Genomic DNA, 24,034 nt, shown 5'->3' with positions numbered 1-24,034 from the left:
CCGACGGGAGATCACCAGATTATTACAGGGGCAACAAAAGCGGCGAACAGACATGATGCCAATTGTGTTCTCCGATATTTATATCTTCTCGATGAATATATCGAGAGTGTCGTGACTCATATGGTGAAATATACTCCGGTTCTTACTTGAATCGCGGATCAGAATATCGGACATCCTAGGCCGATATCACCGACCAGTCGGTCATATCAAAAAGCCAAAGTTCGGGTCCGAAATCAAATAGACATGGTATGATGTGTAAATGAAGTGACTCACATCATGGTACAACATCGGAGTTGTGGTGACTCGTGGGGAAGACCGGGGCCGAGAAGTCTTGTTCTGATGCCGAGGAGCGGGGTTAACAGTCCTCCTTCTCAAGACTTCGGTCCCATATTGATTCTATATAATAACCAAGTTGGTGTCAAATTGGGCTTTCAGTCTTTGAATTACTTAAATCTCGCCCTATACCCCGAACCTGAACAACATTTTCGATTCCATTGTCAGTATCACCTCGTGTTGGTATCAATATGCCCGACTACTCAGTTATCGAGACAACTCTGGCTTCTATAGCCGCAAGCCCTCCAACGATTGAGCTTCTTCGTGATTTACACAAGCAAGCCCTCGATGAGCCAGCATACGTCAGTACGGACGGGCCTGCGTCCACTGCTCTTGACAAGTTCGTCGCTCTGGACCCTGACAAGTGCGCATTTGTCTATCTCCTACTTCGATCTATGAAGGCACGCTTTGTCGTCGAGGCAGGGACATCGTTTGGTGTCAGTACTATCTATCTCGCTCTAGCAGTTGCACAAAACTCTAGTTCGCAGCCAGGAAAAGTCATTGCTACGGAGAACGAGCCTACCAAGGCTGCCCGGGCTCGCGAGTACTGGGGCCGAACGGGAGATGATATTGAGAAGTACATTGAATTACGAGAGGGAGATTTGCGTGAGACGCTCAAGACAGACTTGCCGGAGCAGGTGGATTTCCTGCTTCTTGATAGTGAGTTGATTCTCGATCTCTTTATAAGATTGTTCGTTTGAAAATTATTGCTAATCGAGCTGTAGTATGGACTCCACTGGCTCTCCCTACGCTCAAGCTGGTTCAGCCACGTATGCAACTCGGTGCTACAGTGGTTGTAGATAATACCGATGCTGCCAAGACAGGTTATACGGAACTTATGGCCTATTTGGAGGATAGTGCGAACGGGTTCAAGTTTTCAACTGTTCCATACTCGGGAGGTCTTTTGGTAGCAGTTTATGTTGGCAACTAACCTCTAGGAGATGTTGAATTTAATGGCTGTCACTTTGGTGTGTTGCAAAGTTATAATCGCCAATACGTGAGGACGAGATGTCGTTGAATTCTTTGACAATGATCTTCATCTCCAAAAGGTGGGTTTCGGCATTTGCGTTATGGAGAAGCCATGACTTTATGTTGAGACAGGGATCGTCATGCAGCAGGAAGATCATTCGGCAATTGATAATAATAACTACTTATTCGGGCGATAAGGTATCTACGAACCTACTGTAAACTGTACACAAGTAGTAGCCAATAGCTTGTTTGAAACCAGTATATTTTACTAGGATTTTTGTTTGATGTTCGTGAAAAGTTATGGTATAGGGTAACGAAGATCCAAATTTTATGCTCCAGGTCACGGATCACCATGACTTAGTAATTATCGATGCAAGTAAGACTGTCTCTGTTATGGAGGCTCATTTTAAGAACAATCAGCCATGTTTCAGATAATCAGACAATTCAGCTGGTTGCCCGGTCCAACTGCGCATTTTTTTACTTCTGGAATGAATCATCGATAGTGTCTAGAATTGGTGAGTTGATAGATATGGAACCCGTCAACAGGAAGAAACGGGGAATAAGCAAACAGATCGAGCCTGGCGCGACGCTAACAGATGATTCCATGTTCAGGGTCTTGCAGGGGGGGTTTAGGTCATAAAAATCAGACATTTTGTTTTGGATTCGATGAGAGAATAATGCATGATATGATCAGATCGGACTACTAAGAGTATTGGGCACTTATGTTTTGAGTTGATAAAGTTTGAATGTGTGTCTTGTGCCCAATGACGTGATATAAAAGTTGCTGATTCAGTTGGTGCATTAGTCGGGCAAACGTCAAGAAAAGAAATCTACCTTAGTAGGTGGGCTGAAAGCTGCCTGCCCTGCCCTGCCTGCCTTGCCGCCGCCCAAAGTGAGGCGCCCACCTATGGCTCTTTGTCTATTGTAGACTTCCATGTGAAAAGTTACAGCAAAGAAAGAGTGGATGTTGTTTTAGTTTAGGGAAAAGTGTTTTTGTTAATTGGTGAGAATAAAGACCTCAGATTAATTTCCATCTTTATTGTTGCCATGGAAGGATTCTCTGGTTACCTGCAGAAATTCCTCTTCCACATGCCTTTCTTTCTTGGGTGTGGGCCACTGTACATGTGTTTGCTGCAGCACAGTGGACTCCCCGTTGCCGCTAAGAAGCACGCGACCTCCACAGTGAGGTTAGGTTGGGTTCGGTTCTTGATAAAGATCCATCTTGAAGAATGAATGGCAGCGGCAGTTCAAAAGAACTGATGCACAGTATTATATGGTACACTTCATCACCAGCCATGTGTTTTTTCTTGAGCCTCCGAGATAAGATGCCGATCCATGTTGATGAGCCACGTCGTCGTCACCTAAGAGATCATTCACACAAAACAACAAAAACAAAAGGCTGTAAAACAAAGCATCTTTGGATGGATCCATGCATGATTGACAATCAATTCATACTACCTACTGATAATCTGTCCAGTTGAAAGAGTAACTATTCTCTACATTGATGCCTTTATCATAAGATAATAAACAAGGTTAGAGTAAAGTGAGGGGTTCTATGGAACAGTCCTATGGAGGTTATGTACCTACCTAGTAGGCTGCCCACTACTACCTACTACTATGCGCTGTACTTGCACTTGCTGCGCTGTGTGTTGCGCTGTGCTGTGCTGTGCTAATCAACGCCTCCGAGACTACCCCAATCTCAATGTCAATCTCAAATACCAATCAATTTAATCACACCCAACCTGCTGCTCATCATCTTCCTTCTCATCTAATTTTCCTCCCCCTTCTTTTTTTAACGTTTACATTCTCTTCTACACGACGACCAAATCTTCCATCTCGTAAACTCATATTATCGATCGATCGACCCTGGTTTCGGGATTCCCATCCCATCGGGTCTCGCTCGTCTCGTGTCGTATCATATTCAGTCGTCACTCATCGCATTTCCTTTTTTATTACTACCATCCCCCCCCTCCCTGGAAACGCCCAAAGGTCTAGGCCATCAGTCGCCCAGTCTCCTTCTCATCCATTCATCAATCCCTCCCTCCCGTCCGTTCCCTCTCCCGTCTCTGTGTACTGCACTGTGCATACTTCGGTACATACGCAAACTTCAAGGCCTTCAACTCTAGTCCTCATTAACCTTCGTCTGCCAACTAACGGGAATTTGCTTCGTCGCCTCATTTACTCGACCTTTTTACTTTCGCCCTCGCTCAGCTACCACCGTTTCATCGCCTGACCGATTGCCATTATACATAAGGGTTTTGACCGTCTGAGATGACATACGGGCCGGCGTTGGAGGCATCTTATGGAGTATTTTAAACCGTTGTCCGATCACGACGTCGATATGGGAGACTCTATCAGCGAACCCATGGACACCGCCGATGACGGCCATAATGGCCCCCGTGCGCCTTGTCCTACCTCTGTTACTGCATCCGCCCTTCTACCCATCCGAGATGGTTATTCACCACGGAGAACCGACTTTAGCGACAACCGAGACAACGATGCGGATTCTGATACTGAATTCGCCTCCATCATGGCCTCATCCATGCTGACTGGCATTCACAACACCGCTTCCAACCCCGTCTCTCCGGGCTCTTCCAGCCCTTCTCACGATCAAGCCGCCAAGACGTCCGATTTCGTCCCTCCCACGAGACCGAGCAGCACGCCGTTTCCTCATCCCGATCACCGACATTCTAAGCCATGTTGCCTCAACGGCTTTTCGCACGGCGCCGACGAAAATCCTACTGCGGACTCCACGGCTTCATCCGACACTGAGCCTATCATCTCACATCCAGAAACCAACTTCAATGATCTGCCGATTGAGGTTCATGAAGCAATTCTGGACCACCTGTTTGGCTACCGAGTTTCCGCTACATCTAGAAGCTCGATGGCCGTATCGAGCATCAGCAAGAGCTGGGGAACGGCGCTTAGACACTCCAGGAGAAGGGAACTGACCGCACTGGCGCTTGTGAGCGATGTCTGGAGAGTTCTCGTCCAGCAACGACTTTATCGTCATATCAAGCTCAAGGCGACTATAGACTGCCTGGAAGATGCAATGGTGCACTTGGCAATGCATGAACATTTGCAAACCTATGTCAAACATATCGAAATTTGGTTTCCCGTTTTCCAACCCACCTACGGACCAGTCGCTCTATCTAACAGTCTAACGCTACCGACAGTAACAATGGAAGGATTGACCAACGCTACGTACACTTTACCGGGTAATAACTGTACCCTCGAGCAGGTCTTCCAATTTGTCGGACAAACTCTACCACAGGCAAGAGTTTTGACTCTGGAGGGAGGAGAGCGACGCAAGGCTCCTAGAGTTCTTCACTTTCCCGAGCAAAGAATCGATCCAGCCATCTACAAATCGCTACCGACCCTTCACTCGGTGCAAACCCTCGTGACAAGGGGCCAATGGAATCTTATGCGGGATAACCAGGACTTTGCAACAGTGCTGAACGCGCTACCAGGTCTTTACGAGTGGCAGGGTTCGTATAGTAAGCCGAAATCTAAGAGCTACATTACCGTGGCCGAGTTTCTTCCACAACTGCCACGCCACGTCACGAATCTGAGCGTGTGCCTTGAGAGTGACTATCGCCGGGAAGGAGTCGTGCCTCCATTCTACTCCAAGGTCGTACAGAAGACACATATCTGCGCAAGAATGGCTGAGATATTGCCTTCGCTGGAGCATTTTGCGTATACTGGTCGTGTCTGCCACCAATTCTTCGACATAGCCATGCGACTGACAGATTCACGAGACTATCGACTCAAGACACTAGACCTGACTGTCAAGAATTGCTGCCGCTATAACACTAGCTTCCATGAGGCTGGTTCTGGTATCCAGGATATGGGATTCATCGATGCGTTCGAGAGGCTGGTGCTGTCAGCAATTCGTGCACTGGAGAAGCTCAAAGGGGTGGTTTACTTGAGGATTCGATTTGTTGATCTCGGTACGTTCGACTAGCGGCCTGATGGTTTATTGTTTACTAACACACGTGCAGATTCTGTTCTACCACCTCTGAACCCCTTCTTTATCATGCGTAACGGTGCATGCTCTGGTGTCTGGAGCGAGAGAATCTTGGCCGAGATGGGACGCGTCCGTCCCGATGTTCACTTTACTGAATTGAGCGAGTCGTTTGGCAACATCGTCTATAACAAAGATGGAAGAATGGTCATTACGCCTGAGCCTCCGAAAACGAAAATCACGTCGCTCAAGTTAGCAAACTACCGCTCGCTCGCGACAGGCATCACAATCCAATAAGCAGATGAAGCAAACGCACTGCTGCGACAAGATTTTGAGAGGCCTTGTCAACTCCCGACATGAATCATTATTTGTTTCGCATTGTTACTGTTATTTCTTTTTTGGGCAGGCGTTCAAGGATTGGACCTTTGGTCGAAGGGAAGCTGTTAATCGAACCACATACCCAGGAGGTGGGAGTTATGAGGGCGTATGGACACATGGGAATGGCGGGCTTGGCTTTGAGAAGAATTTGCTTGGGATTTGTGTCAAAAATTCATGAAGAATGGAAGAGAAAGTAGCGCGATTATTATCTCCAGGACGCAACTTCCATATACCCGATGATACTGGCGATTTGGCATTATAATTGATGAACAAGATTGTCTGATATTTAGTTCCTATATACCACTAATTCTAACGCCATCAACATAATAGCTGACGTGAAAGTCTACTCAACATGGAACTTGACAGTTGACCTAGTCGACTGACGAGCGCCATCACTGATAATAACACCCAAGATCCAGCAGTTGACCAGGAAAAAGCCAATTGAGGCAAGCCAAAGACCAGGGTAGAAGGTGCTTATACCAAGGAACTCGAGCTCATATCCTTGTTGCAACCAAGCTCCTTGTGAGACAATCCAGAGTAACAGGGCAAAGATGCCAAGCTTGCCATTGCGTAGGAAGGATGAGTTAGGGAGATAGAGCGGCAAGAAGATCATGTACCAAAGGAAGTACTATTTCAAAGCATAAGCGAATAGTAAGAAGTTGATTGTGACAAGATACTACTTACCTGAGAAGTGCAAACCTTGTTGAATGTAACAAAGGCAAAGGTCTGAGCCATCATGGATATCGCAAGATCGCGCTTGGCAAGGGCCAAGGGGATGAGGACACATGAAAGGAGGAGCTGGGGGAGAAAAGCGAACGACTCAATGCGGAATGCAGGCGCCGCGTGAGCGGGAGTTGCGGATGTAAGATACAGCAAGACGTTGTAGGGTGAGAAATTGTGGCGATGATCAATCCTTGTAACGTGGTGAAAGTAAGTATGAACAAGGAACGGAGTTTCATAGCTAGAAATTGGTTAGTTGAGGCAATGTCGACATCCGTGTAAGGAGGCTTACATGGCAAACATGACAAGATTAAGAATCATGAAAGTAATGAGGCTGAGAAGGCCAAACTTGAGACGATCCGGCGTGAAGAAGTTTGTAATTGCCTCTTTGGTTGATGAAGGCTGCCGAGCAGGCTTTGTCTCCTTTCCCAAACGCGCATCATCCATCCACCAGATAATCGCTGGTGCGTAGATAAAGGGATAGATCTTGAAGTGAACCGAGACTCCCAGAATGATGGCTGCAAGGCTGAGTTTTCGCCTGTCAACAGCCCACAACAAACCCATAGTCAAAACTCCCAACAGACCTTCCGAACTTCCACGAGTACTGATAGTCGCAACCATTGGGTTCCACAACCACAAAGCAGAGAATCCTCCAGCCGTGGCCTCATCCATGCCCCTTCTTCTGAGCACGCGCAGAATAAGCCATCCTGCAAGGAGATCTGCCGCAGCAAAGACGAGCTTGCCAAAGGCGGGGAAGTGAACAGTCGGGAGTAAAAGCCAGGCTAGAAGAGGCGTGTAACGGTACGTGTCGCGGGCGTACGGTGATAGGCCATCTGCAACAAAGCGCGAAGCGTCGGTGAAGACGAGATAGTCGATGTCTGTGTATTTGAGAGCTGAGTGGGCATCTTGGTAGATGCCGTAGAATAGGAGACCGAGTCGTAAGAGGAGAGAAATGGTGAATAGAGGCGTTGTGCGCAGAAAGGGGGCTATTGAGGGCATTGTGAAAGACTGATGTGAGATTTTGTGAAGATGACAGTTGGCGGTGAGTATGTGCGTGAGATGAGTGAGTAAGGAAAGTTGGTGAGTTGTTAGTGCACCATGTCTTATAGAGCAGTTTCTCTTAATCAGGTACCCTCAATTTGATTCAATACTGTCCTGAAAGTGTTGTCGTGTGCCAGTTAATGGCAGATTCTGATGACAAAGAATGAGGTTTCAAGCTCTGGGTGTGAGCTCGAGGTGACTTCCAAAAATGGACAACTAACAATTTCAACGTCATCCCTGCAAACCCGCACTAACAAATCAGGACCCGCCTTCAAACTAACCTCCGACATCATCGACCACCGAATCAGAAAAAAGAGCTTCACTAACAACGATTCCTTCTTTAAACCAGTCTCAGCGGTAGCCGAAAATGTCAGGTGGTGTTAAGAGAGACCGCGACGGTAACGCTCGTGCTAAGAACGCGGGCCCGCCGAAGCAGTCTGGGCCAAGGGGAAGGTTTCATGATATGTTTGAAGGTTTTCGCGATGAGCTTGATGAGCATCATGATCGACGAGAGAGGATCGTCAAGGCTTCACGGGATGTTACGGCTATGAGCAAGAAAATGTGAGTTTTGTGGACGTACCCTTGTTAAATCAAGAGATCACTGACAAAATTTATAGCATTTTCACACTTCAGAGGTGAGAACTCATCTAAATCTCAGTGAATTTCTGCCTGCTCACATATCACAGAGTCAAACATCTCAACAAAGATTTCCCACCTCACATCCAACAAGACATAGACACCCGTCTTGAGGAAATCGCCAAACTTCTCACCGCTATCGCTCCTGATCTGCAAAACGTCAACCGCTACCGCTACACCTCTCCCCTGCGATGCCTTGAAGAATACGTCGAGGCGCTATCTTTCGCACACTACCTCCGCCACCAAACCGTCATCACTCCCGCAGAGGCCCAAGCCGCTATGCCAGAAGGCATGACCCTGACACCGCATGATTACATGTATGGCATTTTCGACCTCTTTGGCGAGCTGATGCGCTTTGCGACTGTTACGACAGCCCAGACGGGTGAGCTGGCCGGTAACGGAGAACGAAACATCATGGGCGATATCCAAGAGCTTGCATGCGCGTTTGAGCTTTTGCCTGACGTGCCTACCAAGGATTGGAGGGGTAAGATGGGTGCGATGAGACAGAGTGTCAAAAAGGTTGAGAAGCTAGGTTATGGACTTGTGGTGAGAGGAAGTGAGAGACCCAAGGGTTGGGTGCCTGATATGAAGGATGATGCGCCAGAGCCTACGTCGCCATGATTAAAAGATTATGACTTGATGTGATTGAGCAGCGGAGAGGGATACTTGTTGTGGGAGACATCGGATTTCCTATGTGGTTGAGTTGCTAGAGTTGATTGCTCTATTATCAAAGGATGTCTCTATGATCGGCTATAACAATTGCTGGAACAAATAAAACGATAACTTCATGTCAAAAGATAAAATAATGCTTCTTCTTGCTGCGCGAAACTTGGATCAGACTAAGGGTGATTATTGTCCTGCAGTGATTGAATGGTTAAGTCGAATGTACTATTGTGAAAGAGGCCCGACGCTAGGCTTTTCATGCATTGATTCAGAATTCATCCAACAATAAAGGGCCAGATTTACAAGACATATTCAGTATTGTTGAATGACAGCTATGAGCTTCTGTTATGTGCAGGTAGCCGGTCTACATGTGTCAGTCCAGAAGAGTGAGAATTAGAACACTATAATGACCGCTTTGCACTAAATAGAACTTACCTATGTCATAGGTTAGGACTAGGTAGGTAGTGAGTGAGTGTTTTGTCTTTACTCCATCCTCTCATTGTTTGCTTCTTCCATCCCCCACCATCAATCAACCATCCTGACTGTTCCTCATACGCCACAACGCACCCCTTTCATCTCAACCACCTCGAAACAAAAACTTGGATCAAATACCATTTTGAACAAATTATTATCTTAATTCAGTAGTCTGAGGATATCTCGGATCTCCGACCGTGCCGACAAAGAATCGGAATTATTCCTTGATTGCCTGTGTTTTCAGGCTTCTACCAAACCTTTCCCTTTTCCCCTCCTACAACACAAATACCACAACATCTTTCATCTCCAAACCTCAACCTGGGACCCCCAAGCCATTTTAAACGCCTGTACTGGATGTTTATTGACTAACGGATCCCACCTCGCAGATCGCGTACTTCTCTTGGCAATTCGCATTTCGGCGTTGAAGCTTGGGGTCCTGAGGTTTTCTCTTCCAAGCCTCACACTACAACAAATGACGATTTAGAAATGGAGACCTCAAACTCTTCCGTGGACGAGAAGCCTCCAGGAGGTTGGCAAAGTTATATGCAGCCGTCCGGCCACGGCCAGAACATCACACAGAATAACGCATCGGTGCATCAATTGAAGGCACCCATCCTGGTAGCCGGAGGCGCAGAACCTCTATGTCGCCGAACCACTTTCTTCGTCAATGTCGACTGGCGAATGGGCGCAACACTGGCGACGGCTACCAACATTGTCGGTCAGATGTACGTTGAGTGCCTGGAGCCTGCCGAGAGACTTCATCCGTACCCCGTCATTCTCATCCACGGAGACTTCCACACTGGCCAGGTAATTTCGGACCCCGTTTCCTCGTGAAATCGGCAGATACTAACTCTATGTAGGTTTAGACAACCAAGCCAGATGGTCAGCCAGGATGGGCTTCTTTCTTCCTCAAGAAAGGATTCCAAGTCATGATCGTCGACCTGCCTCCTTCCGGCCGTTCCAATTTCCTTACGACTTCCCACTACACTCACAGAGATGTAGGGTTGAACTCGAGTTCACTCAAGGCACCAGCTGTCGAAACTACACTCACCGCACCTGGTATACCCAGAGCGCCCAATGTACCTCTCCAGTATGAGAGAGCAGCATTACACAACAAGTGGCCAGGCGTAAGCGAATAGACTCAGCATTATTCATGCACACTGACTAACGCTATACAGACCGGGCAACGTGGAGATCCTGTATTTGCCAAATATTGCGCTTCTTTGGTTACCCTTCACCTCAGCAAAGTTGAAAGGCAGTCCCTCGCCCAGAACGCCCTTCAGGCTCTCTTGCGCCATGTTGGAAAGTCAATCCTCGTTGGTGAAGGTGCTGGCGGGAACACGACTTGGCTAGCAGCTGATGTTGAGCCCGATCTTGTCGCTGCGGCTATCGCTATTGAGCCCGTGGGGCCTCCTTTTGGAACAGCATGCCCTAGGGAAGGAAATCCGTATCGCAAATTGAACCCTTTCATCGAGAAACAAGAGGGTACTCGACTTTACGGACTCTGCGATATCCCGATTACCTATGACCCTCCTGCCCATCACCATGAAGGATATGACCCCCCTGCGCGAGAACCTCTAGACTTGATCAAAGTCATAGCACCCGATGGAAGAAGCGAATGCTTTATGCAACGCGCTCCCGATGACAGGTCAAACTCAACTAACAAACCGAGCGGCAAAGTCCGCCAACTTATCAATATCAAGAAGGTTCCTTGCATGATTGTCACTGCGCACGCCAGCTCGCATGCAATGTATGACTGGGCAGTGGTAGCATTCCTGATGCAAGCTGGTGTCGAAGTCGATTGGGTCAGACTCGAAAAGCTTGGAATCGAAGGCAATGGACACTTAATGTTCCTCGAAACCAACAGCGATGGAGTTGCTCAGGTGCTGCATGATTGGATTTCAAGGAAAGCGACTCCCAAATCCTTTTTGGATATGCCGAACAGTGCCCCGACTGCAGGACCGACAGATCTTGCTGAAATGATTGAACAAGCCCAGAAGCACAATCTATCGAGTGTCATACCAAGCGACTTGCCCTCTCCAGGTCAACCGACACAATTTGCAACTCCTCAGGTGAAAAATACCCCAGCAGTTGAAACGAAGGCCTTGGAGACACCTCAGCTTCAAAGTTTTGGACCACCAAAAAGCCGTCCGATTGAGACGCCGCACCTGCCATTACTCGAAGACTCAAACAAGCGACCGGCTATGTCTTCAGGACAAACAACTGTAAGCATGAACGAATATCACGGGTCGCCTCTTCCACTCAAGTCTTCCGGACACAGTCGCAAGCGAGCCAGATTCGACATTCCGAAGGCGGCATCTACTCCGTCATCTACTTCTTCCTCGCTTCCTCCGTTGAACCAGAAGTCTTCCGAGCAGCAGCAACCGCCGCATTCTCTCAAGGTTTCTCAAGCTCCCCACCAGCAAAGTCCGGTACCGATCCCGGACCACGGCATGGCTGATGTTTCCATGATGAGGCCTAATCACCCAGGAGGTCCCGCCAGAGTAAGGCAGCAGGAGAACAGAAGCATCCGCTCTCCTTTGGCGAGTCCTGCATTCAGCCTCTCTGCTTATGATCAAGCTCCCAATCCCTTTACCGACCGACCGGGAAGCTTTCATGATGAACTATCTCTTGGACAACAATTCAACCCGGCGTACAGAGACAATCAGCGTAGTTTCAATTTAAACAACGCTCACACAACAGCTCGATTCGAACGTAACCCCGGAACAGCCGAAGAGTCCATCGCCGCCATGGCTATGAACAACCCAAACCGCACTGGTTCTGGTTTGTCCTACCCTTCTATGGCAAGCCAACCTTACCGACCAGCTGCGACAGCGCAGTTGCAGCAGCAGATTCCTTATCTTGGACAGTTGAGTAATCCCCCTACAGTGACTTCTGAGGGAGATTTCTGTCCACTCTCGACTCCCACCTCTGCTGGACAATCGATGAGCGTGGCAGCTCCAGATCCCCTCTTCACTCCTCTGCCGTCATTCTCAGACTTGAGTAGTCATGAGCAGAACCCTTTTGTCGCATATCCGCAGATGACGCCTCCAAGCCCATCTCCAATGCCTAGACCGTCATCGTTGATGAACCCGCTCTCATACAATCTTGACACGGGGTCACCTCACCTGGCCCAATCGCAACGCAAGTCAACTCCCAGATGAATTTGAAGAATTCCGAACTACTTTGAGAGTATATGGAAGATTTTTGGCAGGGTCAGATTTGCTACTGAGATAGGCGTACTCTGGGAAGAATACTGGGGTGATGAAATTCATGGCGATATGGGAGGTTAATGCAAGTCTGGAATGTAACTTGACATGGCCATCTATTTTCTCCTAGCTGACTATAATAAGATTTCTCTTTGCAAAAGTTTGTATAACTAAGTGACCAAATGATACGATGCCGTCCGAACGTAGTCTCGACTTTTGCCGTAAGCATACTGGTGATGATGATACAAATACAGGTGTTCTGTCTTAGATACCTGACATTTTTTGGATGCTACTATAGTAGAGCGCCGCCATCTTCATCCTCAGAGTCAGACCAAACTTCCTGCATCCGGCTATCATTGTCTAACCGGTATTCGTGATCTGAGATATCAGAATCCGAGAGTTCAAAGCATGATATGTCGTCCCGATCGAAGTCGCTGTCTTCTCCCCCAGGTCCCAAAGGCGGCCATGGTCTGTCGTCACAGTAGGGACACTCATCTTCCCGTCCTCTCCAAAGCTCCTCGAAATCTGCGCGGGTATAGAACGAGTCATATCTCGGTTTGCGACGCCGGATTGTGCGAAATTGCCGTATGTCCCAACCGGATACATGCAACGCCGCATCCCAGACATCCCCAAAGCTCCCGAGTATCTCATCTCTCAGACCAAGCTTATTGTAGGCAGCCTCTGAGATAGAAATACCTTGGTTATCTTCTGCGAAGGGATCTGCGCCATGTTCGAGAAGAAGCGTCAGGCGCTCAAAAGCAACGATGGTTGAGTCAGTACAATCCAATACTAATCGAAGACAGGTTGCTCCGTCTGATGCTCGGTCGTCAATACATGCCCCCATCTTAAGGAAGTGACTGATGATTTCTCTGTTGGTATCTAGTCGAGTGCATGCTTTTAGAAATGGCGACATGCCGTTGCGGGTGCGCCAGTTCTGAAAGGTCGCAAAAGGAGCAATAAGTCCTGAATTCCAAACCAATGAGAGAGTTTCCTGAGGACGTATCAGTCAATGAATTGTGCGAGAAAAAAACACATATTCCTAGTGAGTGGCGTACCTCTTCATTTGCATGGGTAGTGACGGAGTCGAGGAAGCTTTCATAATTTGTCGCGTACGTTGGATCAGCTCCTGCAGTCAACAGTAGCCTACGGCATGCATTGATAGACTTCAGATCCGTCTTGGACTCATGTGAATCAAACGCGACCATGGTACTTTGTAAGCAATTCCTACATCCTGGTCAGTTCAAGTGCGAGATCTTGCAACGGATAGACGTACGAAGAGCTAAGATTAGGTAGTGATCGCGACTTGAACGCTACATGGTCGACATCGAGACCCTCTTCAATCAAAAACTTGCACATCTCTGGCTGCTTCATTGAATACTAGAAAGCCTGTTATTAGATATATAGTATTTCTGTACTGTTAATGGCAAGCTATACTTACAAACAACAGGGATGCACCATTTTCATCATGGTCTCGGAGAGAAGCCTCGCCATTTTGCAACATCTGTGAAAGACTTTGTATATTGCCTTGCGCCACCATATGGAACACTGGAGAGTTTAATGGGAGGACTTTGTTCACTTGCAGACATGAAATGGATGAGATGCTGCCTGCTAGATGTTCCCTCTGTGTTAGCGAGGCCATCAACATATGATGGGATCGCTTGCTGGGAACGAAAATAAGTGACATAGTGTAATCAGTCAAGTGCCCTTCTGCCGTTGTTGTTGTTGTTGTGTTCTGTTTGTTCGTGGCAAGCATCGTTCGCTTTCTCTTGTGCACTCTGAGACTCACTTTACCTATTCCAATATCTGCTTGTTCGTGATGTCTCTCTTGGCCCAAGACTCTGCCGACGACCCGGCGGCTACCATGATCTTCTCATATAGTAAGTAGTTATCCATAAGGATGACATGTGGCTTACTCTTGGCATTGATAGAAAATTTGTTCTGTCCAAATGATCGACCGAATCGACGTAATCCTTTATTCAACTCTTTCTCTAGCTTGAGTTCTTTTCCGCCTCGTACAGCAGTCAACATGTTGCGTAAGTCCTCTATCGCTGACTCTGCAAGTTCGTCATCTTCTGCGTATACATCGACAGTTTCACGCTTTTCGTCAATCAGGGCGCCGAGACGTTCGATGCTTTCTAACATGGCCGATTTCTGAGGCTTGTTTGTCGTACCATCAATTCCAATATTGTTACCGGCTGATGCTTCTCTGGTAGCTTTACCCTCCGAAATAACGAGATCTTTAATCTCATTCAATAACGAACGCATATCCGTAAATCTTGACACAGAGATCGATGATGTTGAGTCAAGTGAGTGTTGAATTGAAGACAACCTGCTTTGATAGTCTCTGTGGTGTCCATCGTAAATATTCAACAGGTTGCTCTCCAAGTCCTGGAAGCCAGATGTTTGTAGTTGATGGTGAGACCATAATGAAGTGTCCATCGTAAGCATCTGCTGCTGAATTTGATGTGTCCCATCCCTAGCTTGAGAAACCATGTTCCTAAACGAGCAGGTCAGTGATTATACTGTGTGTCAGTCTGAGTTAAATAAAAAAAAAACTGACCAAGATAAAACCGATAGACGTAGATTTAGGTTGTTGACAATCTGTGCCAACTCACTTCTTATGCGATTCATATCATTCTCGCTCAGAACTATTTTAAGGTGTTTCCAGAAACGTCTGCTTCCTTTGTCTCCTGGTGTGGTCTGTAACTCGACGAGACGTTCTGCTATTGAGCAAAGATCCTCGATGCTTTGTTTTATCTGCGCATCTAAAGGTCTGTTGGCTAATACGTTTTCTGACTGGCGAAGGGCTTCCAAGATGTTCTGTACACCAAGAAGGTCGTTTTCCAGACGTTTTAGGATATCCGGCCCATCTTTGTATTGCGAGAGAGCATCGTGAGCCTCTTTGACACATTTCAGTGAAAGCAGGACGAACTGGGTAACGCTGGCTGCAGCACCTAGTGCCTCCATGATAGTTGTTGAAAGCAGTAACTTGATGATATTAAGAGGAGTCTTTTATCGGGCCCTCTCCATCATGGATAACAGACAGAAAGAGGCAACCGTTTTGATCCTCAGAACGCCTTATGCATGTTGGTTGGCGCAGTCGCTCTGCGTCCCCTTGTCTGGTGCGACAATACTTGATTGGACGATCCAGCGACAAGGATATATATAGCAAGACATGTTGGGCGGGTAACAGAGTACTCATCAGTTAACTATAGGTTATCGAATAGACAGCCTGATTCTGGCGCTATATTCGAGTGATATGAGAGAGAGTGGGTGTTCTCTAGGGTAACGTCTCTCCCGCTCATACCTAGTTCGAGTTCAAGGGCTTCGTGTGATGTTTAGTGTGCATAATGAATGTCGGTTTGTCATAGATGTTACGGAGCTGAAAATAAACTGGTGCTATGTCCATGACGCCCAATTTGGGCCATTGCCTGTATTAAACAGTTTAGATAAAGGATGGCTAATTCTTGTGTTGTAATTCGGGCAAGTACGATGGTCAGTCTCCCATCACTCTTGCCTGTTCGATCTTGGAGTTGCTTGTTTCATTGGTCATATTGATAGCAAGTGCCCCACTAATTACATCTCCTTCCCCCTGGCCAAAGGACTGCTTCAACTCTACTTTCTTTCTTTCTCTAATGTCATATATCATTTATAATATCATTTAATTACGAGCTCTACACCGCATCATGGATGAATATACGCTCAGTCTTGACAATGCGTTGGGTGTTGTCTCTCTTTATGACGACGATTCCTCTCGATGGGAAGCCGTTACCTCACGCAACACCAACGCTGATGGCCTTTTTGTCTATGCGGTGCGAACAACAAAGATATTTTGTCGCCCAATTTGCAAGGCCCGACTTCCTCGCCGTGCGAACGTGTCCTTTTATACTCATGGCCATGAGGCTCAGCAGGCTGGTTTCCGTGCCTGTAAACGTTGCAAGCCCGAAGTTGCAGGGTTCATGCCTCAAGAGACTGCCGTGCGAAAGATACAAGCTTTTATGCGACAGCAAACAGAGAAACAAAGCGATGCCCAAGTCAGACTAAGCTTGAGCCAGATGGCTAGGCAAACTGGACTGTCAAAGTGGCATTTCCATCGAGTGTTTAAGAAATGTGTTGGTATAACGCCGACAGAATATTTGCGGATACAACGTCAGAGTCAGTGCGTTCAGAATTCAGCGGAAACAAGTCGGGTTGACGATGGGTTTGACATTGAAACTCTGGGCCAAGATTTTGACGTGAGAACTTGGGACGATTTTGTTCCTGGTTCAGGGTATATGACCACAGAAACACCATCAACAACAATTAGCGATAGTGCTTGGTCTATCGACGAATTCTTGATGTGGCCAAATGAAAATGAAAGTCAATTATACAATTGATGTGACTTGGGTCAATACCCATCGCTGTTGACTATTCGCGCTACGCATTATCATTTTCTCCATGGGTTAAAGCAACACAATAATAGTAAAAACGAACTGTCAAAGAAGCAATCATCCCTAAAACACCTTATCCAGATCTAGCACCACTTTCCTCTTACGTTTCTAGGGCCTTGGATTTGTTGTTTCTGGTTACCCAAACAGAAAGTGGAAAGTTTCGGTAGCGTTTCACATCTCCCACATATTTGGTTATACTATTTACAGGGGTATGCTCAAGCAAGCCTTACCGAAACCCCAAAATCATCGGAAGTCTTTGTTGCCGGTCGCAGTTGCTGCGTAGAGATGAAATTGGATGAGGCGAGATGATAAACTGAGAACTCATATCTTATTGAGAATAAGAGACTACGACCCTAGAAGGCTACAATGCTCTCGCAATTGTACCAAGAACTGCATCCGGCAACGACAAAATCTAATCGGACATGGAACAAGACATCAAACTTTAACTACGAATATTTGTCCAAATATTTCTGCAAGATTCATCCCATCCAAGTGTAGCCGCCTTGGCAGTTCACCTCCGTACGCCTTTGCAAACAGCTTTGCAACAAAGGGGACGGGAGTTCCGCATCCGAGACCTGCCATGCTTCGGAGTGTCGGAGGAGCCTTTTTGCGACAGATGCCTGTCATATAGTCATGGCCAAGATGTTTGAAGCTATAGTCTATGTCAACTAAGCTTGTATAGAGCTACGGTGGCTATAGTCTAATTTTCGAAAACACCACAGTAATCAAGCATGAACCCTAGTTTCCAGGAGTTTCGACCCGGCTTGGGTAGCACCTCGGAGTGTCAACGGCGCTTACCTATATGGTTCTTTCAAACTATATCGTAGCAGGTAGTGTTTGATCGTTGGGACGAGGTTCAAGCTTGTTACCATGTTGCATTGACACGAGCTTATTCGTATTTAGCTATTCGATCTTTGGAGACGGAAACATCTATATAAGTAAGACTGTTTATCCTCCAACCCATAGTTTCTTTTTCCATCATCACTCACACAAGCCTCTTCTCAGCATCTCCTTCACCTTCGTCTTTTCTTACTTCATCTGCTGTTCTGTGAACGCATTCGCTTCAACCACTCCTTCTATTTTAATACCTTCTTTTTGCACCGCTGGTTGGTTGCTTCACTACTCTCTCTCATCCTTCAGCAATCTTCTCTACAACTCATTATCATCCAAACCGAATAATCATTCAAAATGGCTATTTCCAAGACTTTCATCCTTGCCGCTCTTTTGGCTTACGCCGAGGCTCGATTCGGTCAGGAGCAGGAGCCTGTTGCTGCTGTCCAGGCTCTCGATGGATCTTTCGGTGACCCTGGTGCTGCCGCTACCATTGCTGGTAGCATCCCCAGTTCTCTGCTTGCCGCTGCTAGCCCTTGTGACAAGCTCACCATCGCTGATCAGATGATCACTGAGCTCGGAGATGACCAGGAAGTTATCGATGCAGCTATCGGCCTCGTTGCCGCCGAGACCAACTTCAACCCCTCGGCTGTTGACAGACCCTTTGTCTGTGCCGACCCTGCTCTGCCCGCCACTGCTGCTCTCCGAGGAATCATTCCCCTCGTTGACCCAGCTGTCGATGGCGCTGCTACCCAGAATGCCAACTCGGCCACTTCAGTCACAACCCCCTTTGACGCTGCGGGTTTGTCTCAGGCCGAGGTCATGATCGCTCAGGGATTCACCACATTCCAGGCTGTTGATGGCAGTGGCGCCAACGTCCAGCTCGCTGGTCAGGATGCTGCTGCTGGAGGTGGTGCTGCTGGAGGCGATGCTGCCGCTGGAGATGACGCTGCCGCTGACGATGGTGCTGATGCTGGTGCCGATGCTGGTGCAGGCAACGGTAACGGCAACGGAAACCAGAACGACAACCAGAATGATAACCAGGACGAAGACTGCGAGGAGGACGACGCCGCCGCCGACAACGGCAACAACCAGAACAACAACAATGGAAACCAGAATGGAAACCAGAACAACAACAACAACAACAACAACAACCAGAACGATAACCAGAACGATAACGACAACGCTGATGATGCTGGCAACAACAACGGCAACGCCGACGCCGACGCCGATGCTGATGCTGATGCTGATGCTGGTGCTGATGCCGGCAATGACAACGCTGGTGGAAATGCCGGTGGCAACGCTGGTGCTCTCGACTTCGGTATCTGCCAGCCCACCATGGCCCTCATCGGTGGTCTCAACGGTCGCCCTGCTGATGAGTTGACCTTCATTCCTCAGGACGCCACCATTGCCGAAGGTCAACAGGAGGCTCTCAACCCCAACATCATCACCAACCGTATCTGCGATCAGCTCACCAACGTCTGCAACGCCAGCGACGAGGCTGTTGCCGCTTGTGAGGACGCCCAGGCCGAGATCGAGGCTTTGGGAACTCGCGACCAGAGCACCGCTGACACATGGAACGCTCTTCTGGGCTTCGCTGGTGTTGACTCTTCTCAGCAGCAGGTTTAAAAAAAGAAAAGGGGCGGAGGAGATCGACGCATGCTGGTCATGAGACAATAATTCTGAGAGGAGGCATGAGTGACGATGGTCGCTATTATGAGTTTTAGCTTAATTAATTCAACTTCGGTATATCCAACTTTATTCTCTATATCTTTGCTGTGACCTGAGGTAGTAGCTCTCTTGATAGAGATTAGAAACAAATAACCCGAGTGTGCTCAAGATGATATGTTTTAGCTGAGGCATCATGTTGCTTGCGCCAGTAGGTAGAGTCAGACCCGGTCAATAGAAGCATTATGAAACTGTACACAGTAAACACCATCCATGACTACAACGCATGACGTGATTAGCACCATAGTAATAGCATTTTGACAAATGTTGATAGTATCAATGAATTTTCCTCAGCCGCTATCCAGTGATTTGTTGTAGCGCTTTCTTTTAGTACTATAATACATGTATCTGTAACCCAGTTAACATGTCTGTTTGGCATATTTGCAAGGTTTATCTTGCTGGACGATCCGAAAGGCATCCCTACGGCCAGTCATGAAAACTCCCTTGTTTGTCATTCAACCCCTAAGGAATGCAAAAATCTATCCAACTTCCAAGGTAGTCTAACCTGTTGCCCTGATGCTCCTGGCTCTTGTAGATAGCTTCGAACTCGTTGAAGCTGAGTTTGCCCCATCCGCCTCTCTTGACAGCCTGGGCCTCTGCGAGACTCAAGCGCTTCCAGTGCCGTAGCATGTCTGATGTGGGAGCGCTATCAGTCTCATGTTCCTCATCAACGCTATCGCTATCGGAGCTGTCGGGTGAAGGCTGTGTGACGGGGTAATATAAAGCTGGAGAAGTAGTCGTAACATCCGATGTGTCAGGTCGGAATTGAGGTAGAGTAGGATCTTGGTCTTGGCCCCGAGCAACTGGCATAACTTCCTCGGCTTCTGGTTTGGGAGCTGGTTCTGCTGTTCCGTCTTCGTGGATGGTTTCTACTGTGGTGTCAATTTCCACGGCATTTCGTCCTTCGGGCAAGGCGATGGTGTATCCGGTTTCGGACAGGAGTTCCTCGAGGCTCTTATCTGTGGCAGACCTGACCTTAACGTCACCCTCGCCTGCGGATTTGGAACTTTCATCATCACCAAGTTCGATGGTATCCAACACATCTTTGTACCTTTCTCGCTGTTCTTTCGTTTCAGCTGCTTCAACGGCAAGATCCTCTGCTGGTTTGAATATAGTGTCAAGTAGTTCGTTGAAGGCTTGCTGAGTAACTTGGTAGAGAATCTCTTTGCCCGCATCGCGCTCAGCATGAGGTATTCTTCCTCCTGGAATATACTCAGAAGCGCTGCTGGGCGAAGTCGTTGTATCATAGTCTTCCTCTTCTCTGATATCGCCATTTGTAAACCGGGCTTTCGAACCGTTTTGCGCCGCTGTAGGGCCGTACTGTTCGTCTTTGCTTGATTCCTCGTCCATCTGGCGCAAATCTCTAAGAATATCCTCACTGCCTTGCCAGTCATCTGGCTCGACTCCGCCCTCCTCTTCATCGAGGTAGAATTGCCGTCTCCGCCATCTCTCATGCAGTTGCTTTCGCGCCATGTCCCGTTTTCGCTTGTCGAGTTTGGGAACCCTGCTACGTTCCTTGGCAACTGTATCGGCCCTGATTTCGCTTTCTGTCCTTGAAGGGCCTCCAACACCGTTCTCCTCGTTGCGGGTTCCATTGACACCATCAGCGGCTACTTCGCCATCCTCATCTTCATCATCAGAAGGCTCCTCGATCTCTGGGTGAATAGTTTCCATAATAAGGCCAGGAAGTTCCTCTAGAGTTGATGGTGGTTCCAAAAGTGCTACCCAGTATGTACGGTCAATTTCGCTACCGCTCAGTCGACGCATTGTTCGCCAGTTGCTGTCAGTATCGTTTCTTGCAATGTATTGTCTTCGGGAACCAAAGCGACGATCGGTGTCATAAGCAAACAGATTGGTCAGAATGTCCCCTCGAGCCGCTGTGTCACCACGATCCGGTGCAACGACATTCTCATATCCTTCAGCAATATCTACACTGCCATCTCGATGATACGTTTTGCCTTCGTGGCGGAACTGACCGTCGCCGGGAGGGACTCTGCCCTCGCGTCCAAACAGACTGCTCAGTGGCTGGCGGCTGGTAACGAGTTGTTGAGCTTCGGTGCTAGCGAGTAATTGATCTTGCAGGCCATCTAGAATGTCCTTATGCATCTGCTTATAAAGCACATAATAAGCACGGAACATACGCAAAAAGTCTTTCCGGTCAACATATCCATCGCTGTCCAAGTCATATCCAGTAAAGATCTTGCGCAGTTTGTCCTTTCGCTTTCGGTAGGATAATCCATGAAGAAACTCAGTGAAGCCAATCAGGTCGTCGTTATTGGAGTCGTAGAAGGAAAACATTCGATCATGGATAAGATTTGGCGCAGCATGACGGGAACCCCCTGTAGGAACGAGGCATCGCTCAAACGTCTTGCGATCCATTGCGACACAAAGCTCATCAGGGTCATCCCTCCATTCCGAATTAGCCATGAATGTCCATTGCTCCCAAAATGCTTCCAGCTCTGGCCTTTCGAAACCGGTGTCTTGCGACAGCTTGGGTATCAGACTGCGGGGCAAGGTACGTCTGCAAGTGTCTGGATCACCTGTGTACCAGACTGGTTGCATCTGTCTAGGACCGAAAGGTGGTGCGGGAATCCGAATTTTGTAGAAGATGTGAGTCTTGATATGAACACCTTGAGCTTCGCATGTTTCGCATAGATCAAAATCGGCACAGTTGGCGCAGCGATAGCGGACTCCTCGAATGGGGACCATGCCACATGAATTGCACTGGCAACCCCTATGGACACATCCGTTCCGACGAGCGTTATCTTCCGAGACACGAAACAAAAGAGTGACAATGTTGTGTCCTGTCCGCTGACTCGAAGGAAAGGAACTTGGATCATTCCACCATTCATCTCCACCATCAACTATCGTCTCGCCATCGCCTAAAGGTTGGGTTGTGTCGGCGTTAGCATTTTCATCGCCCGCAGCTTCAGATGACGAGCTTGATCCATCCTCGTTTCTCCGGTTCCGTCGTGGACGTCGTATGGCATTGCTCCTATGTAGACCACCACCTGGCAGGGTTTCGAAGCTCTGCGATCGGACTTGGTATGCATAGTATCCGGCTGAGAGCGCAGCCACGGCAGAGACTACGGCTACAGCCAGCCGTGGCCGTGTTATGCTCTCGACTGACGGCGTCGGTAACCACATTGTGGGTTATATCATGTGTGTTGCATGATGCTGAAGCTAGACGTGTCAGGGGAAGTGAGTGGTCGTGAAGTGGGAGTCGAGGGGTATTGAATGTTTTTAAAGTTTCGTCCGGGTATACAGCGCGTTATTCGAGATATTGGGACGATAATGAGCGGGGCTTGTAATGTTGTACTTCGGTCGATTGAACAATGAATTGTTTCTGATGATGACAAAGCTGTGTTCAAGCCATGAGATCAGTTGAATGTAATGAATGGGATGGAAGCTTGAAGTTTTGGTGGAGAAGATGCTAAGGTCGGACCTGTAACTTAGTCTCTAATGGCCAATCGATAGGCGATGGTACGTGCCCCAAGACCAAAAACTAAAGTGGAGCCTGCCCGCCATCAGAAAAGTGATGATGCTTGTAGTGGTGGACGAATATGGAAGTGGATATGAACCGTCATGGGCTCTGTAGTCTAAATCCTCAGCCCACCCTCTAAAGCTCCGATTTTACTTCTCTCAAGCTTCCAATTAATCATTTATACCTACAAAGTCTCTGCCAACACAATGGCTGACGCTCCTCCTTCACTTCCGGGCCCTATGCCCTCGTCTTTTGATGGTGAAGGGTATGCTTCAATTGTCCCAGCTTGCTATACCTTTCACTCCCCGCTCATGCGATAGTCTAGGGAACTTCATAATGAACGTCCTATGCAAAAGGTTGTTCGCAAGATCAAGGAAGAGCCTCTGATCCCTCTCGGTAATTGCCCTTCCTGCGGTAACCATTACCAATACACAGCATAGCTTCTAACAGCACCGCCCTTGCGATATAGGAATTGGTTTAACTACTGCCGCCTTCATCAACGCCTACCGAGCCCTTCGCCGCGGTGACTCAAAACAGGCAAACCGCATGTTCCGAGCCCGTGTCGCAGCCCAAGGATTCACCATTGTCGCCATGCTTGCTGGCAGCATGTACTACCAGAAGGACCGAGAGAAGACCAAGGAGCTCCGCCAGCTCCAGGAGCAGAAGGACGCCGAAGAGAAGCGACAGAAGTGGATTAGAGAGCTTGAGGCTCGTGATGAAGAGGAGAAGGCCATGCGCGCAAAACTCGAGAAGAGAAGACAACAAGTTCAGGCACAGCGTGCCGAGGAAGCTAAAACAACTGCTGAGCCTACCGAGGGCTCCGAATCGTCCAGCAGTGGAGGCATCTTGAGCCGAATTGGTTTGTGGCCTAAAGGAAGTAAAGACGAAAAGAGCAATGTCGAGAAGGTCATTGAAGAGGTTGTGGACGATGAAAATGCCAAGCAGAAGAAGAAGAACCCCAAGAGCTCCCTCGGCGACCTCGGCGAAATTATCTCCAAGAGAAAGGATTAAATACTTAACTTGTATATTACAGCAGTTGGACATAAGGGAGGTTTGTACAAAAGTTTCATGTGCTGAACCATAGCAGTAGCACATCATGTATTATATGAAAGTTAGGCAACCTTGATGATTGTAATATTGGAAAAGGCTGCCTTTTCCCTGGCCTTTGCACACA

The 24,034-nt window shown here is 47.9% G+C and overlaps 11 protein-coding genes across 11 annotated transcripts; 7 read left to right on the top strand and 4 right to left on the bottom strand.

Moving 5' to 3' along the window:
• Positions 1 to 524: 524 nt before the first annotated feature.
• FPOAC1_012293 (uncharacterized protein) lies at positions 525 to 1,264 on the top strand (the record flags this gene model as incomplete). The annotated part of the gene is made up of 2 exons (XM_044856651.1): positions 525 to 993; positions 1,059 to 1,264. 2 exons carry the CDS (start codon positions 525 to 527, stop codon positions 1,262 to 1,264), a joined length of 675 nt encoding a protein of 224 aa, XP_044703964.1.
• A 2,379-nt stretch (positions 1,265 to 3,643) lies between these two features.
• FPOAC1_012292 (uncharacterized protein) lies at positions 3,644 to 5,563 on the top strand (the record flags this gene model as incomplete). Its single annotated transcript, XM_044856650.1, has 2 exons — positions 3,644 to 5,252; positions 5,304 to 5,563. 2 exons carry the CDS (start codon positions 3,644 to 3,646, stop codon positions 5,561 to 5,563), a joined length of 1,869 nt encoding a protein of 622 aa, XP_044703963.1.
• Positions 5,564 to 5,987: 424 nt separating this feature from the next.
• GPI14 (GPI mannosyltransferase 1) lies at positions 5,988 to 7,363 on the bottom strand (the record flags this gene model as incomplete). The annotated part of the gene is made up of 3 exons (XM_044856649.1): positions 5,988 to 6,272; positions 6,329 to 6,605; positions 6,657 to 7,363. The coding sequence occupies 3 exons, from the start codon at positions 7,361 to 7,363 to the stop codon at positions 5,988 to 5,990; spliced, it is 1,269 nt and encodes a 422-aa protein (XP_044703962.1).
• Positions 7,364 to 7,772: 409 nt separating this feature from the next.
• On the top strand, positions 7,773 to 8,662 carry FPOAC1_012290 (uncharacterized protein; the record flags this gene model as incomplete). Its single annotated transcript, XM_044856648.1, has 3 exons — positions 7,773 to 7,966; positions 8,023 to 8,040; positions 8,092 to 8,662. The coding sequence occupies 3 exons, from the start codon at positions 7,773 to 7,775 to the stop codon at positions 8,660 to 8,662; spliced, it is 783 nt and encodes a 260-aa protein (XP_044703961.1).
• Positions 8,663 to 9,664: 1,002 nt separating this feature from the next.
• Positions 9,665 to 12,342, top strand: FPOAC1_012289 (uncharacterized protein; the record flags this gene model as incomplete). Its single annotated transcript, XM_044856647.1, has 3 exons — positions 9,665 to 9,985; positions 10,045 to 10,305; positions 10,357 to 12,342. The coding sequence occupies 3 exons, from the start codon at positions 9,665 to 9,667 to the stop codon at positions 12,340 to 12,342; spliced, it is 2,568 nt and encodes an 855-aa protein (XP_044703960.1).
• Positions 12,343 to 12,679: 337 nt separating this feature from the next.
• On the bottom strand, positions 12,680 to 13,888 carry FPOAC1_012288 (uncharacterized protein; the record flags this gene model as incomplete). Its single annotated transcript, XM_044856646.1, has 4 exons — positions 12,680 to 13,378; positions 13,443 to 13,611; positions 13,661 to 13,764; positions 13,826 to 13,888. The coding sequence occupies 4 exons, from the start codon at positions 13,886 to 13,888 to the stop codon at positions 12,680 to 12,682; spliced, it is 1,035 nt and encodes a 344-aa protein (XP_044703959.1).
• A 290-nt stretch (positions 13,889 to 14,178) lies between these two features.
• Positions 14,179 to 15,354, bottom strand: FPOAC1_012287 (uncharacterized protein; the record flags this gene model as incomplete). The annotated part of the gene is made up of 2 exons (XM_044856645.1): positions 14,179 to 14,884; positions 14,948 to 15,354. The coding sequence occupies 2 exons, from the start codon at positions 15,352 to 15,354 to the stop codon at positions 14,179 to 14,181; spliced, it is 1,113 nt and encodes a 370-aa protein (XP_044703958.1).
• Positions 15,355 to 16,073: 719 nt separating this feature from the next.
• Positions 16,074 to 17,869, top strand: FPOAC1_012286 (uncharacterized protein; the record flags this gene model as incomplete). Its single annotated transcript, XM_044856644.1, has 3 exons — positions 16,074 to 16,657; positions 17,721 to 17,755; positions 17,823 to 17,869. The coding sequence occupies 3 exons, from the start codon at positions 16,074 to 16,076 to the stop codon at positions 17,867 to 17,869; spliced, it is 666 nt and encodes a 221-aa protein (XP_044703957.1).
• Positions 17,870 to 18,005: 136 nt separating this feature from the next.
• On the top strand, positions 18,006 to 19,277 carry FPOAC1_012285 (uncharacterized protein; the record flags this gene model as incomplete). The annotated part of the gene is made up of 1 exon (XM_044856643.1): positions 18,006 to 19,277. One exon carries the CDS (start codon positions 18,006 to 18,008, stop codon positions 19,275 to 19,277), a length of 1,272 nt encoding a protein of 423 aa, XP_044703956.1.
• A 561-nt stretch (positions 19,278 to 19,838) lies between these two features.
• On the bottom strand, positions 19,839 to 22,523 carry FPOAC1_012284 (uncharacterized protein; the record flags this gene model as incomplete). The annotated part of the gene is made up of 1 exon (XM_044856642.1): positions 19,839 to 22,523. The coding sequence occupies one exon, from the start codon at positions 22,521 to 22,523 to the stop codon at positions 19,839 to 19,841; it is 2,685 nt and encodes an 894-aa protein (XP_044703955.1).
• Positions 22,524 to 23,066: 543 nt separating this feature from the next.
• Positions 23,067 to 23,871, top strand: RCF1 (Respiratory supercomplex factor 1, mitochondrial; the record flags this gene model as incomplete). The annotated part of the gene is made up of 3 exons (XM_044856641.1): positions 23,067 to 23,125; positions 23,186 to 23,256; positions 23,330 to 23,871. 3 exons carry the CDS (start codon positions 23,067 to 23,069, stop codon positions 23,869 to 23,871), a joined length of 672 nt encoding a protein of 223 aa, XP_044703954.1.
• Positions 23,872 to 24,034: the final 163 nt, after the last annotated feature.

This window comes from Fusarium poae, chromosome 4 (assembly GCF_019609905.1).
Source record: "Fusarium poae strain DAOMC 252244 chromosome 4, whole genome shotgun sequence".
In the NCBI taxonomy this organism is placed as follows: domain Eukaryota; kingdom Fungi; phylum Ascomycota; class Sordariomycetes; order Hypocreales; family Nectriaceae; genus Fusarium; species Fusarium poae.
The sequence above is the reverse complement of the archived record's forward strand: the minus strand, read 5'-3'. Positions and strand labels throughout refer to the sequence as shown.